This window comes from Camelus dromedarius, chromosome 1, assembly GCF_036321535.1.
Source record: "Camelus dromedarius isolate mCamDro1 chromosome 1, mCamDro1.pat, whole genome shotgun sequence".
NCBI classification, from domain to species: Eukaryota; Metazoa; Chordata; class Mammalia; order Artiodactyla; family Camelidae; genus Camelus; species Camelus dromedarius.
In genome coordinates, this window is record NC_087436.1 from 50,950,340 (window position 1) to 50,965,620 (window position 15,281).

The following is a 15,281-nucleotide window of genomic DNA, read 5'->3' on the forward strand; positions in this document are numbered from 1 at the left end:
AGCCTCTCTGGGCCAGGCTGTGCTTCAACTATGAGGCAGGATTCCACATCGACACGGTGCCCCTCGGGCAGCATTTTGGAGGCCCTGGATTGAATTGTTGGTGGAAGGGAAGGGGCAAAAGGAAACAGGCAGAACCAGGCAGGGTGTTGAGAAGCTTCTAAGGGCCCCAACACCAAAGGAGAGGAGTGAAGACGAAGGAGGATGGGGAGAGAGAGAAACCCAGCAGGACTCTTGTGGCCCCTGTAGGGTCCATCTGCAAGAGCTTGTGCGAGGGCCACATACACTGACGCTGCCGAGTCCTTTGTTGATGGGACGCCGGTTTCCCGCGGCTTTGCCAGCCGTCAGTGCCTGTGTGCGGGCAGCTTCACCTCCCCTCTCCTGGGCGTCTCTGCCACCTTCCCTCTCAGAGCAGCCGTTTGCTCTGTGATTGGCCGCGGAGTGAGGCCAAGGAGCACAGTGTGAGCGTTGAAGGCCAAGTCCAGCCCTCACTCTTTACGCTGGACTGAGGACCCTGGGCACATCAGCGTCGTTGTCTTTCTGTGGAAAATGGCAGGAATTAACTGCCCCCACGCTTTTTACCTCTTAGGTTGTTATGAGAATAAATATTTGAAAATCTTTTGTAAATAACAGCATTCATGTTTAAAAGTTTTGGTTTTGGTTTTTTCAGGTTCTTTTTTTTTCAAAATTACCAAAGGAAATTTATTTCAAAAGCAAAAGCGAACATTTTCATTTGAACAAAGTGACAAACAGGTGTCCTGCCAAAGGGAAAAGTTCATGGCATGAAGTTTCTCATTTAAATTTTTGAAGCAAAAAAATCTTAAGTTGTAAATTCTTGCCTTAGGAAAGGGAAGGGAAATTGCAAAATAGTTTTCTAAAAATTTATTTTAATTAATTAATTGAAGTATAGTCAAGTACAATGTGTCAATTTCTGGTATACAGCATAATGTTTCACTCATATATATACATATATTTGTTTTCATATTTTCATTATAGGTTACTATAAGATATTGAATATAGTTTCCTATGCTATACATAAGAAATTTGTTTTTTATCTATTTTGTATGTAGTAGTTAATATTTTCACATCGCAAACTCCCAATTTATCCCTTCCTACCCCCTTTCCCCCAGTAACTGTAAGTTTGCTTACTATGTCTGTGAGTCTGTTTCTCTTTTGTGGGGAGATTCATTAGTGTCTTTGTTTTTCTTTTTTCTTTTCTAGATTCCACATATAAATATCATATGGCATTTGTCTTTCTCTTTCTGACTTACTTCACTTAGAATAATGACCTCCAGATCTATCCATGTTGCTGCAAATTGCATTATTTTATTTTTTTATGGCTGAGTAATATTCCATTGTGTAAATATGCCACAACTTCTTTATCCAGTCATCTGTCAATGGACATTTAGGTTGTTTCCATGTCTTGGCTATTGTACATCTATCTTTTCTAATTTGAGTTCCCTCCAGATATATGCCCAGGAGTAGGATTGCTAGATCATATGGTAAGACAGTTTTGAAATGAGAAAAAAAAATCTCTCTTCTAGCCATAGAATGGATCTAGCAACGTGGCTGTCTAGTATCCAGCATCAACTCGTAACCCTCCCTGATCTGACACCATCGTACGCGAAGTGTCATCTCATCATTTTCAGTAGCACCTCTGCTTCCTGGGGTCCTAAGGAGAAAGCCTGGGAGAAGGGATTGCTAGAATTCTGTTTCATCTGGTATTCTTCCAGCCAGGAGAGAATAGTATTTCCCCAAGGATGAATTTCTGCCCCTTTTCCGTTCATCTGAAAAATGAGAATCAGGGCCCTGCTAGTTCTCTGTAGATCACAAGAAGGATGAACTTGCCTGTCCCTTTCCTTCACGTGGGATCCTAAGGGCCATGGCCCGTTGAAGACCCTCAACCTTAGCATCAGTGTACTCAAGGTCTCATGTTTAAGGGACTACAGACCATGGAGGCTGGAGAGCCAGGGGTGGGTAGGGGTGGTGGTCCTGAGTCAGAGCAAAGGCAACGAGGCCTTGGTGTGGTACCTCTCCCCCATCCGACCTGATCTAATACCCTTGGTCATCTCTGAGGAGTTCCTTAGGAGAACCTGTGACTTCATTCTTACAGCGTATTTTCCCTTCTTAATCCTGGGACATGATTTTGACTTTGGTGATGGCTATTTGCCATTGCAGGTGACTTTCAGAGTGAGTGAATGTTTGCACACAAGTTGGAACTAGAAGGAACTTCGGGTTCAGCCTCCATCCCTTAGGTAAGGAATTTTGATTTGTGCCAGAGACTGGGAACTGTTCATCAGATGTTCACCCAAAGCAACCCCCCTCCTAATATTGCAAACAAAAATAGATCACCCACATGGTCTTCCTGCTCTTAATGGGGCTGTGGGACTAAAGTTTTTCTCCAGTGCAATGTGAGGGAGGAAGGGACCCATTCTGAATGGCCCCGTGTACTCCTCTGTGCTCTCCCTTCCAGCTGACTGGGACCATCACCCCCAGCAAGACCTTGGGAGCCAAGGGTTGGAGGAAGAGTCACTGTCAGCCTGGATCCCTTCATGACTAACTGGGAGAGAGACACCTTACTCACCCCCATCCCCTGGCTGCAAGTGTGGTTTATTTAAACACATTACTGGAGTCAGGAGATCCTGTAGTTAAAATGCTTTATGTGTGCCTTGGTTTCCTCATCTGTAAAATAGCACCAAAGTCCTTACTTCACAGAGGTTTTGGACAAGTAATATGGAACGATGAGTGATGACCACTCATTGTAGTGCCTGGCATTTGGCAAATGCTCAAGAAATCGTGGCTGAATACACGTCTCCGTTCCTGGAGGGTGGTTGTGATATCTCAGTGACATACTCATTTTGGAAAGAGAGATCAACATGGAAGCTTGCTGCTGGAAGTGAGAAGATGCTGTCTCAGCCCCTTCCTCCTGCTCATCCCGAGGAGCGTGAGCAGTTTGTGGACCTAGTCACTTGTCCTAGGTGATGAAAGCAGCCTATTGTAGACACGGTGGGATCCATGATAATGGAGAATTCCATCCATTTAATTTCAAGCCCCTCCTCAGCGTCTCCCCCAACCCCAAAGCCAAGTGATGATCCTAGGAAACCGCTGGACGGGAACCTGTGTTGGTATTTAAACGAAACAGCAGCCACAGTGAGGATACAGGGAGGAGATGCTTTCACAACATGGCTGCTTAAAAAGAGAAGCCAACGTGGATGATTTACTTAAGTGATCTTTAAGATCTCGTCTAACTCTGAGTTCTGCGATCCTTAAGAAAATAAAAGAATTGTAGTTTCATCTTGACTCCTGTGCCTCTCTAAGTCCATTACCCGGGGAAGGACAACGCAAAGCAAAAACAAATCCCCGGAAAAACAAAATAAGGAGGAGAAAAGATGTAACCCGAGCCTCTGGTCCATGAATAATTCATATGTAAGCATCTTAGCCTGTTACTGGGGGGAAAACTAAGTCACATTAACATTTAAGCAACAAAGCTTTGTGGTGATACTCGGGGTTCACTTTGCATTTTGCCTGGGGTACATCACGACTGCCATCTTTGTACAGGTGCATATGGATGTTTTTCTTTCTCTTTAAAATATAGGACTTCAGAGGGTTTCAGACCTGGTTAAAGAATAACCCGTGGAATCAGATACACCTGGATTTGAATCTGTGGTAAGTTGGTTAATATGCAGATTATCTGTTTCCTCATTGTAAAATTGGGGTTAAATATGTACCCTCTAGGGCTGACTTGAAGACTATCACCAGAATCCATTACAGCAAAGGGGCTGGCATGTAACAAATGCTCAAATCCGCCTGGCCCCTTCCCCTCTTTTCCCGCTAAGATGCAGAAGGTCTGGTTTGCAGAGCTGCCCTCCGTGGCCCACGGCGACTGGGACTGTCCACACTACGTCCGACCACGGCAGGGGACGCGGGCTGGCAGATGAGCAGCAGCAGGGCTTGCTGCGGCCAGAAAGGGAAGACTGCTGATCCTGGGAAAGACCCCGTTGTGCTTGCAGAGTATAGAACGTTCGAAAGATAACTAAGGTTCTGAGGACGCTATTTATAAACGGCTTCCTGCTGAGAGACAGGCTTTCTGGGAAGGTTTATTTCGGGCCCATTGTAGCTGTCCACCTGTCTCCCGCATGCCTTCTGGCATTTATCCCCATCGGCTGGTGCAGAATGAAAGACACTCCTCCCTCAGAGGCACAGCCAGCCTTGGTAGCCTTTTCGTCCAAGCACCACGCAGAGGGTCAGGCCAGCACTGCGACCTGGGAGCAGAAAGAGGAAGTTTCTGGAACAGAATAGAAATAGGGCTTCTTATTGAAGAAGGGGAGTGTTATTTTTGGTCTGGGTGTGAACTGCTTCCTTGTTTCTGTTGGAGTCAGCTTCTCTTCAAAGTGACCTTTCTAGTGTGGGAATTGTCGGGCTAGAGACCTGGGGATGGCTACAAACCACCCCACACCTGGGGCTTAAAACATCAGCCATTGTTTAATTTACTCATGAGCCTGCCATTTGGGCAGGGCTCAGCAGACCAGGGTCTCCCCTTGGGCAGCATCAGCTCAGGAGCTTGAAGGCTACTCAAGTGTGACTGGCTGGCATGCTCTCAAGGCTTCACTCACTCACACATCTGCCGACTGCTGCCCGGTTGATGCCAGCATTGGCTGGGACCTCAGTGAAGGCTGTTGGTCAAACACCTGACATGGCCTCATGTGGCTTCTCCACATGGCCACTTGGCTCCCTCAAAGCATGGTAACTGGGAGAGACCTGACCCAGGAGGACTGGGCCGAAGTTGTATTGCATTTTCTTACTTAACCTTGGAAGTCACTTAGCATCACTTCCACCCTTGTCACGGGCCCGCCTTGATGTACAGGGAAGGGATGTAGGTCCCTCCCCGCAGGAGGAGGAATGTCGGCATGACTCTGTAAGGCGGGGGACCTTGTGGCTGCCTGGAAAATAACCCTTTGCCGCAGAGAGGAGCTGGTGGAGGAGTGGAGGTATGGCCTGCTGTTGGAGAATTAAGGCGATGCAGAGCTATGCTTTTTTTCACTTTAAAAATACAACTTTCAAAAACTGGAATACACACATACCACATTTTATTGCGCTTTTCTTTATTGTGCTTTGCAGATACTGCATTTTTTACAAATTGAAGGTTTGTGGCAACCCCTGCATGGAGCAAGTCTACTGGCACCATTTTTCCAACAGCATTTGCTCACTTCCTGTCTCTGCATCACATTTTGGTAATTTTTGTAATATTTTGAACTTTTTCATTATCATTATTATTCTATCCCTTATGGTGACCCGTGATCAGTAATTTTTGATGGTACTGTTGCAATTGTTTTGGGGTGTCACAAGCCATGCCCAGACAAGATGGTGAACTTAATTGAAAAATGATGCGTGTGTTCTGACTGCTCCACTGAATGGCCATTCCCTGTCTCGCTCCCTCTCCTCAGTCCTCCCTATTCCCTGAGACCCAACAATTCTGAAATCAGGCCAATTAATAACCCTCCAGTGGCCTCAAAGTGTTCAAGTGAAAGGAGAAGTTGCACATCTCTCACTTTAAATGGAAAGCTAGAAATGATTGAGCTTAGGAAGGCGTGTTGAAAGCCAAGACAGGCTGAAAGCGAGGCCTCTTGCACCAGTTAGCCGCGTCGTGAAGGCGAAGGAGAAGTTTCTGAAGGAAATGAAAAGTGCTACTCCAGTGAACACACACGATAAGAAAGCAAACGAGCCTTACTGCTGATGTGGAGAAAGTTGTAGTGGTCTGGATAGAAGATCAAGCCAGCCACAACATCCCTTAAGCCAAAGCCTATTCCAGAGCAAGGCCCTAACTCTTCAGTTCTGTAAAGACTGAGAGAAGTGAAGAAGCTGTAGACAAAAAGTCTGAAACCAGCAGGGGTTGATTCATGACGTTGGAGGAAAGAAGGCATCTCCATAACATCACAGTTCAAGGTGAAACAGCAAGTGCTGATGTGGAAACTGCGTCAAGTTATCCATTCAGAGATCTAGCTAAGAGCATTAATGAAGGTGGCTACACTGAACAGCAGATTTTCCATGTAGATGAAACAACCTTCCATTGGAAGACGTCATCTAGGACTTTCATAGTTAGAGAGAAGTCAACGCCTGGCTTCAAAGCTTCAAAGGACAGCCTGCCTCTCTTGTTAGGGGCTAGTGCAGCTGGTACGTTTAAGTTGAAGCCAATTCTCATTTCCTATTCTGAAAATCCTAGGTCCCTCGAGAATGATGCTAAAGCTAATCTGCCTGTGCTCTGTCAATGGAACAACAAAGCATGGATGACAGCACATTTGTTTACAACGTGGTTTGTTGAATATTTTAAGCCCACTGTTAAGACCAACTTCTCAGGAAGAAAGATTTCAAAATGTGCTTGTTGACAATGCGCCTGGTCACCCAAGAGCTCTGATGGAGATATGCAACAAGATAAGTGTTGTTTCATGTTGTTTTCATTTTCATGCTAACGCAACGTCCATTCTGCAGCCAGGGATTGAGGTGTAATTTTGACTTTCAAGTCTTATTATTTAAGAAACACATTTCATAAGGCTATGGCTGCAATTGATAGTGATTCCTCTGATGAATCTGGGCAAAGTCAATTGAAAATCTTTTGGAAAGGATTCACCATTCTAGATGCTGTTAAGAACATTCATGATTCATGAGGTCAAAATATCAACGTTCACAGGAGTTTGGAAGAAGGTGATTACAGCCCTCGTGGAAGACTTTGAGGGAGTCAAGATTTCAGTGGAGGAAGGAGATGCAGATGCAGGAGAACTGGAATTAGAAGTGGAGCCTGAAGATGTGACTGAACTCCTGCAATCTCATGATGAACCTTAAACAGATGAGGAGTTCTGTCTATGGATGAGCCAAGAAAGTGGTTTCTTGAGATGGGATCTACGCCTGGTGAAGACTGTTGAAATGACGACGAAGGCCTGGTTTAGTGTGGCCCCAGCAGCTGGGCTGACAAGCCCGTTGTTGAAGAAGGCTCTTGGAAGCATATCCCAGTGTTCATCACAGCACCTCACTTAAACCCTTTCATTTCTCCTCTCCCTTATTTTCAGTCCTTTGACTGAAGAGTAGTTCAGTAAAGCTTTGTGCTAGAGCTTCTTGTTGAAGACCCCTGGTATGCCGCAGTTTCAATACTGAGTCCCAGAGGCACTGAGAACACACTGAGGGTTGAAGAGGAACAGTTTTGCATGAGATGCAGGAAGGCAGGGTGATGCAGCCTAAATGAAATGAGCCTAGCAAGGATGTGACAAACCCAAAGATTTCATCTCAGGTTACAGTGCTTCTCTTTTGATAATTTTTTTTTGGCTCCTTTCTGGATCAAAAAATGGATTCTAGAGAACTGTGCATGTGATAACCAGGCTGTGGAAGGATCCCATGACTACAAGGAACAGTCCTTAGAAAAGTATTTGTAGAGATCAAACAAGATGAGGTCATCAGTTTGCTTTTCCTTTTATTATAAAAGTAAAATAAAAAATAGCATTTATAAATTCAACATTTTTTTCCTTTAAAGTATTTGATCTAAAAAACATATTTACAATAGCAAAATGCAGAAAAGGGGGAAAATACCACTTTCAGCACTGATTGTAACCATGTTTAAATATTGACATGTACATATTCTTTTCTCAGATCAGATAATCTCGTTAGGAAAAGCCCAGTAATCTTTAATTTGAATGCACAGCTGTGATGTGGATGGCGAGAGAGACCACCAGATGGGGAGAGGACTGCGGCAGCTTTTAATGACAGTGGGAAAGCAGCAGAGGGACAGCAGCAATGACAACAGAAAGCAGCCGGTAAAGCACAGCAAACCACTTCAGCCCCCCTGGGTCGCCAGCCCAGCCGAGGGCTGTGACTGTACATGCCATCTGTAAGTCAACTGAAGTAAAACTCATTAGGAACTCAGAAAGAAAGCCACGTGTAAAAGGCCCTGAATGACATCCCGAACGATCCAGGCAGGCCGGCGTTCCTCTGAGCACCTTGGGATGCACTTAACCTTCCTTCTCACACAGACAGTGCGGTGGAATTTCAGAGCTTTGGTTTACACGATGTTGGAAACTGCCAGCAGGCTAAATTTTGCCTTCTATCGGTCCTTCCTGCCCGTAATCATGGGGCATCTTGTTAAGAGTCAGCAATGAGCTGCCGCTGGTCAGAGACTCGGTAAAGCTGAGTTTGCGGAAGGACGTCTCCACGCCGCTGTCACAGATGCTGTCGTCCCGGAGCTCGTCTGGGGGGAGAAAGCACGGACTCAGTGAGGGGCGCGCTGGGAACCAGGCCGCCCTCAGCCCCTGCGCCCCGCCATCCCCGCTGGGCTCAGCGTGTGCATCCGGAGGGCTCGCGGCCACTTCTGCCGATTAGCCTCCACCAGCTACCACACCCCACCTACGCCGCCCGGCTTGTCTCTGGTGTTCGCGGTGGGATGCAGGCAGAAAACACCGAGTAATGTAAAATGTGTGAAAACAGCAAAATCAGCCAAGTGTTTTCACCTCTTTCTTGAAATCTAGCCTCGTGTTTATCAGAATCCTTTCTGAATTCTCTTGACTCAAAGTGTACCTTTTTTTCTTAGAAATTAGATGTATTTTTCCACCCACTATATTACCTATCTTATAGCTGGGGAAATTGCTGAACATAGGCAAAACAAACTGGTGACAGAAGTAGGAACTAAAAATGAGATCTCCCTCTGGGCCTCATAGGCTTATTAAACTATACACTGCCTCAAAAACATTTTGGGAGTGAAAAAATAATTCTGATGACAGTGAGTCTATACTGGACAATTAGGTCAAATTCTTCTAGTTGAAAAGTGTCTTTAGGAATTGGAACAGCATGAATTATCTCCTACAGGGACAGAGTGTCCAAGGAAACGGAAGTCTAACATACACAAATCAAAATGTTATCTTCCTGTATACTGAATTCTAATGTTAAAATATTAAGACTGACTGACCAACCAGTCTTTACTGGGTTTCTGTTATGTGCTAGGAACTGTGAGGTATTTTAAAAATAACTACAAATCAAGGGCTTTGTGCTTCTTAAAATACAAGTATTTACCTGTTTGTGTGGAAGGGGCATCAGGTCGAGATGGGAGATGTGGGTGGCTTTCCTGGTGGAAGTACTAACCCTTTCTCAAGTGTGTACAATTCCTACCCTACCCACTAGGAAGGCCCACCAGATAAGGCGACACTGGTGCTGAACCTGCGTGGCAGGAAGGAGCCAGCCAGGTAAGGCTCTTCGCAGGGAAGGGGAGGAGAAGGGCCACAGGCCCTGAGCCTGGATCGGACGAGTGAGCGGGGGTGGGGCGGGGGAGCAGACGGCGGGCGCGCATGGGAGCTGCGGGGCCGTTGAATGAACGCTATGTGTGAAAGGGGAAGGAAGGGCCGCTGTGCTGGTCGCTCACCGCCCACCTCACTGCCTCAAAACAGTGCTGGGCCCCGGGGACGCGCTCAGTAGAGATCTGCTGAATGGACGAATGAACTGGAGAATATAACAGGTGTGACACCATTTTTGAAAAGAATCACACTAACTGTTGTGTAGAGAATGGACTGAAGGTGGGTAGACAGAAACAGGGTGATGGATTGGGAGCTGCTGTGGGAATCGAGGCAAGAAAGGAAGGGTGGCTGGACGAGGGTGGTGGTCGGGAGAGGAGGAAGCCTTCTGGGCGGGCTGGATGCGCGATGGGACCAGCACGTGTTCGCAGGCAGGCCTAACCTCCTGGGGGGCGGCAGTGCTTTAGCCTGGCGTGGCCAGCGCCGAGTCTGGGTGAGGGGTATCAAGTGTCCTGAGTAGGTAAGGACAGGCAAGGAGGGCCCAGGACAGGGCCCTGGAGGCTGCGTCAGTAAAAGGTGAGTGTGGAGGCAGCAGCGAGAGGAGCGTGCTGTGGGAAAGCCAAGAGGGGACGGTCTGAAGCAGGAGGGAGTGGCTACCTGTGAAACGGGCTGGGAGTGTCTGAGAAGACAAGAAGGATGGGGACCAGATGGGAGCAGATGCTGGTCACTGCAAGGAAAAGGGCCCTGGTGCTGTTGGGGGAATGGAGCCCGACTGCAGGGGGTGAGGAGAGGAGCGAAGTGCTGGAAATCACTCTACAGAAGTCTCCTGGGAAGCCTGGCCATGGAGAAGAACAGAGAGACTGGGCTGTAGCTAAAACGTGTGTGGGGTCAAGGAAATGCCTTTTTCCTATGTGTTTGCTTTATTTTGAAAAGATGAGGAAATGATAGCCTGCTTGTAAGGGGATCCAGTCGGGAGGGAGGAACAGCTAATGCACGAGAGAGAGAAACAAGAATTAGAGGAGAGGGCTGGACGGGTGAGAGGGTGCCCTGCCTTTGCGGCTCAGACCCTGAATCCACAGGGCCCAGGTGGCAGGTCGGTGAGCTGGGCACAGGTGTAGGTGGGTGGTGCTCTGATGGCACAAGATAAGAGGATGCTACATGTTCCTATGTCCCCAGTGGACTGAGGCCAGGACACTGGGTGAGTAAGGAGAGGGAAGGGGTGCTGGCAGTTCAGAAAGAGAAAGCACAAGATGGTTGCTTAGAGAGTTGAGAATACATTTAAAGGGACATAAAGGATTACCGTGTTGGGAGTTCATTCTGTTACGTGTTTCAGGTGGGATGACAGGTCAGCGTTATGAACATGGGTTGGGGGTGGGCGTGGTGGGGATCATCACAGCAGCAGTCCACAGTCTGGGGCGCCAGTCTTTGTTCTATAAACATCTCTCTCTTTGTATTTAAGAAATGAGAGAAATAATTCTACCTTCACCACACACATCATGTTTTTAGTATTTCTTGTGAACTTAAGTAACTCGCGTGTCACCGTGACTGTTCCTGGGAACAGCCCTCACCTGAATGGTCGTGTCGGGAGGGGAAGATGGTGGAACCCGGGACCTGACGGACACAGCAGACAGCATGGTCAGGAGAGAAAGGTGAAGGGGCCACACCACCCGCCCGGGGACTGGAGGCCCCAGCCTGGGGGAGCAGGAAGGTGTCTTTTTGTCTTTACCTATTTGCCTTGTGGAGACAGGCGAGAAGGGCAGCGAGGGGGCCTGGGGGGCGGTCTTCACCGGGCCGGGGGCTGCAGTCCCCGAGGTGCAGAAGGCCGCCTGGATCACTTCAATCGCTTCCGTGTAGCCCATCTGTCTCAGGGCCTCCACCAGCTCTCTTACTGTCCCCCCAGATACCTGCGAGAAAGCAGCGAAGAAAGAGTATGTCCTGGTGCTCAAACCTGGGCCAGGAGAGCCCGGGAGCCTGTGAGCACGACCCCACGCCCCTCCCCTGCCTCCTCCGCGGGGACGGCCACGGGCCCTGGAATCGGGTTTCCTGCTTCAGCTCAAAGACCACTCAGGAAATCACAGAGAAGCAGTTCATAGTAAGCACACCGAGAGAGAAAGAGAAAGCGCTGAGCCAGCACAACCCCACCTGGAGTGAGGTTCAGGCCGTGTCCTGTTTAAGCTGACGCTCTAAACCTCAATAAGAAACGAGCTAATGAAATTTTCAAAGAAAGTAATTTCACCCCTTGTTTTTCTACCTTTTCATTTTAGAAATTGAAGTATCACCAGGTAATGAATGGCTCTGCTAGGAGTCTCCTCATAGCCAACTGGTCCCACGTCCTGACACATGACCAAGGCATGTTCTCAGGGAGAGGAAGGCATGAATGCTGAGGACAGACTGTCATCTTTGTTTAGGGAGATCGAAGTTCTGCAGCCATCCTGACCCTCTAAGTGGCATTTCTGCAGGAAATCTCAAGGTATCTGATAACAGGGAACATCCTTCTCAGGAAGGTGGGTTTCCTCTGGGCATTGGATCACCCTCCCAGGACATGGGTAATGACTGATATTCTTAGAATTAAGGGAGATGGAAGGGGATTATGCCCGGGCCAGTGATGTTAACAGAGCAAAGTTGGATAAACACAGCCAGTGATGTAAGGTGACAGGTTACCTCGTAGTTGTCCATAAGGGTTTTGGAAGGAGCAGGACTCAGCCGAAAGGCATTATTTAGTATCCCCAGACCTAACTTCTGTGCCAGAGTAGCCCAGTTTTTGTCTGGATCAGGAATTTCTAGCAACTTGTAGAGCTTCAACTTTACATCCTCAGTCAGCTGTTTCATGTCTCCTGAAGGAAATGAAGAAACACGACTGTCCTAACCGACCAGAGACACTCTGGAGGGACTGCTCCCCCTCCCACCCTGTGGAAGCAATCAAGCGCCTTCACTTGAAAAGCCAGCAGGAGCCCAGGTGAGTAACAGCAGCCCATGCTGTCACGGATGAGGACTGGGCCTTCTCTGTGGCGCACCTCCAGGGCCTCCCGATTCTGAAAGCAGCCCCTGTGCCTTTTACAGAACCTGGATAATGCCGGTTCACCCTCATGCCCTTTAAATGACGAGGTGGGATGACACTGGTTCAGAGAACAGGGTTCTCCCAACTCACCTTGTGCCAGTAAGTCATCAGATGTAAACTCTGACTCATAGGGTTTCCCATTTAATATGTCAAATACCTGTTGAAGAGAAACGTGGGGAAATGTACATTAAAGGGGCCACGAGGGAAATCTTCTTTGTAATAAAGAACTCAGCAAGTCCTCCTCAGGGGCTAACGCCCCCAGAACGGAGCGGGAGGAGTCAGTACCGATGCCTGGGAGCATGCGTGCCTCAGGGGGTCTGGGGCCGGGAGGCTGCGCCATGAGCTGTCTGAGGCAGGTATGAGGACCCAACCGACCTCGCAGCCAGCCAGGGCCACGGCCCTTCTTGAGGGGCAGAGGCAGCCAGGCCACCCATCAGCCCCGTGTTGGGCAGAGAGTCGATGGTAAGTGACGCTCCCCTGCGAGCGAGGGCGAGGGCTGAGCTCGGCAGAGCTGTGGGGCTGTGTGCCCCACAGCCCCTCCTCCCTAGTAAAAGGCTCCTGAGAGTCAGGTTTATAAACCCACTCACACCGAGGTGTACACGTGCTCACAGGCTTGGTGTTCGCCTTCTGGCACCACCTACATTTCACTGAGAGGCCAGAGAAGTCTTAGGTTAAAAGAAAAAAAAAGTCGTCGCTGCGGAGGCCTCTCTGTTCTCTGCAGTCACTTCGTTGCTGGCTAACCCGGGTGAGGACGACACGGGGGTCACTGAAGTGGGTTATCTTTCTGTGTTCTGTGGTGAGGCTTCTGGGAAAACCAGGCGCTCAATGTAAAGAGAGAACTGTGTGGTCTCTCTGCCAGGGTCACTCAGCCCAACCCACACGTCCCGTGGGGAGGCAAACGAGCAGCTTTTGGACGGGGAGCGGCGCCTGCCCCTAAGAAAGTCCATTGTGTTGGGTTGGAGATGTGTATGCTGCCCACCTCCTCCCTCGGCTCCTCCCCCTGGGCCCCAAAGCCCAAATGACTGCTTTCACCTTCAGCTCTCAGGTCAGTGGACTGCTGAGGAAGCTTTAAGTCTGTTTACTGTTTATATTTATGGAAATCCTCAGAAGAATCCCCATTTCTTTTTATGTTCAGAAATCACTTACCAAAGTTCAAGCAAACCATAACATGTATCCTAGCATCAGAAACTGAGATGGGAATGATTCTGCTGTGAGGTGGGCATGGATAGCTCGTAATGTGAATTTAGTGTTTCTAACGCTCTCTCACTACTGAACTCTGATCTGATTAGGCAGACACTTTTACACTCAGAACCCTGTTGACCTAGATCTTTCATGGATAGGCTTTTCAAGATAAATACGGCTCCTGACAAGCAGACTTTCTTAGAAAATAAAAGGCGTGTGTTTTGGGGAGTAAAAGACCCCCGAGGACCACCTGCTCTTACACCCCTGGACCCTGAGCCACCTCAGGAGCAGCTGGCAGACAGACTGGAGCCAGGCTCACCTGCCAGCTGGTAGCCATGTCTAGAGGTGTGGTTCCAGGCACGACTCCTTCATCCTCTCCGTCCTCATCCCAAGAGTCATCCAGGTCATACAGAGGCTCAAAGTTCTCCACCAGGGGATCTGCTCCTGCCGAGTCAAGTTACACCCCATTAGGTAAACCCACATCTTGTCAACTTCCAACTGCCTGCAGGGGTCAGATTCTACAAATATATAAAACAAGCTTATTTATTTCTACTGAAATATTTAGAAACCTGCTTTTAAATTCTAATTTATTTTGACTGTAAGGTAACTGATGATACCCCATATAGCCAAGGACACTTTCAAAAACAAGACTTGGAATACGCTGACTCTCACATTTAACTCTCCAGGATAGTTTTCATCTGAATGACGCATCTTTAATCTGAGGGCTAATGACAGAGGTCGACAGGACCTAGGGTGCACCCTCAGAATTAAGGTCCTAAAAGTTCAGCTTTATGCCCAGCACTGCATGCTTCTCAGCCCCTTCTGCTGCTTGCTCAAAAGAGCAAAGCCGTTTGCTTTCTAGTGCCAACCTGTTGCGTTTCATGCCTGGGTACAGCACTGACCCTCAAACGTAAAACACCAAAAAACCCTTCTGCTAGGATGCGTGGTTACTGATAAAGTTAGGGCTGATCTTGGAAAATCTAGTCTGTTCCTTAGCCAGCAGCAAGTAAGTCAAAGACTAGAGCTAGAGTTACTTCTCAAAGGCTTGGAGGCTGTTCACGAGAGAATGTTTAGCTTGCTGCCTAATGGACAGTAGGAAGTTTAGCACACCCTCCCTTTAGGAAGAACCAAATTATTTTAATCTGGCTGGGAGAATGTCTGACTTGTCCCACCGTCAGTAACAGGTAGTGCCTGATGAGAGGATCTTCATGCCATTTCTTACTCCATCCTTTTAGGCCAAGCCTGGTCTATGAGGCAGTAAGTACCGCCTGGCCATGGAAACTGCAGAAACTAAGATGAACAATTTGTAGGACCAAAGATGGAGGAGTTGAACTATTCCTTAAGTGACCTTCCGAGCTCGGGACTAGGTTTTCCTTCTGAGCTTCCTCATTTATATACTGGAGAAACTTCTACGTGCTATTCCTTCCACGGGACACTGAGAATTAGAAAGCGTTTCTGAAAGGGTGACAGCTTCTTGTCTGAAGGTATTTCTTAATTATAACCAGTGACTCCCAAAACTGTTCATACACACTGCAATCACTGTCTCTTGTTCACAAGAACGTTCAACTTGGCAAAGGAGAAAAGAAACGGCTGCTGCTTATTTGGCTATGACTTGTCAGAAAAACGTGGTCCCACCAAAGAAAAGGTTCTTATATTTTTCTGAACTGTTTAAAAAGGTATTTAATCTGCTCTACTTTCTTGAATCTGTGAAGCATTTATTTTCTAAGAAAAGTTTAAGAACCTCTAAAGTCAATCAGATGTGCCAAGGTAGCCTTGAGATA

The 15,281-nt window shown here is 47.8% G+C and overlaps 1 protein-coding gene across 4 annotated transcripts in view; it reads right to left on the minus strand.

Moving 5' to 3' along the window:
* Positions 1-7,439: 7,439 nt before the first annotated feature.
* The window catches only part of NFKB1 (nuclear factor kappa B subunit 1), a 109,344-nt gene continuing 101,502 nt past the window's right edge, over positions 7,440-15,281 (minus strand). For 2 of the 4 annotated variants that reach the window (XM_031468645.2, XM_031468631.2), the window contains exons 20-24: positions 13,820-13,944; positions 12,409-12,475; positions 11,922-12,094; positions 10,987-11,164; positions 7,440-8,227 (exon numbers count right to left, since the gene is read on the minus strand). In XM_031468645.2, the coding sequence (XP_031324505.1) occupies positions 8,070-8,227; positions 10,987-11,164; positions 11,922-12,094; positions 12,409-12,475; positions 13,820-13,944 (701 nt within the window). In that variant the 3' untranslated portion in view covers positions 7,440-8,069. Of the gene's footprint in view, positions 8,228-10,570; positions 10,707-10,828; positions 10,872-10,986; positions 11,165-11,921; positions 12,095-12,408; positions 12,476-13,819; positions 13,945-15,281 lie in introns of those variants that run through there. The other 2 variants (XM_031468656.2, XM_031468661.2) reach the window with 2 other exon arrangements.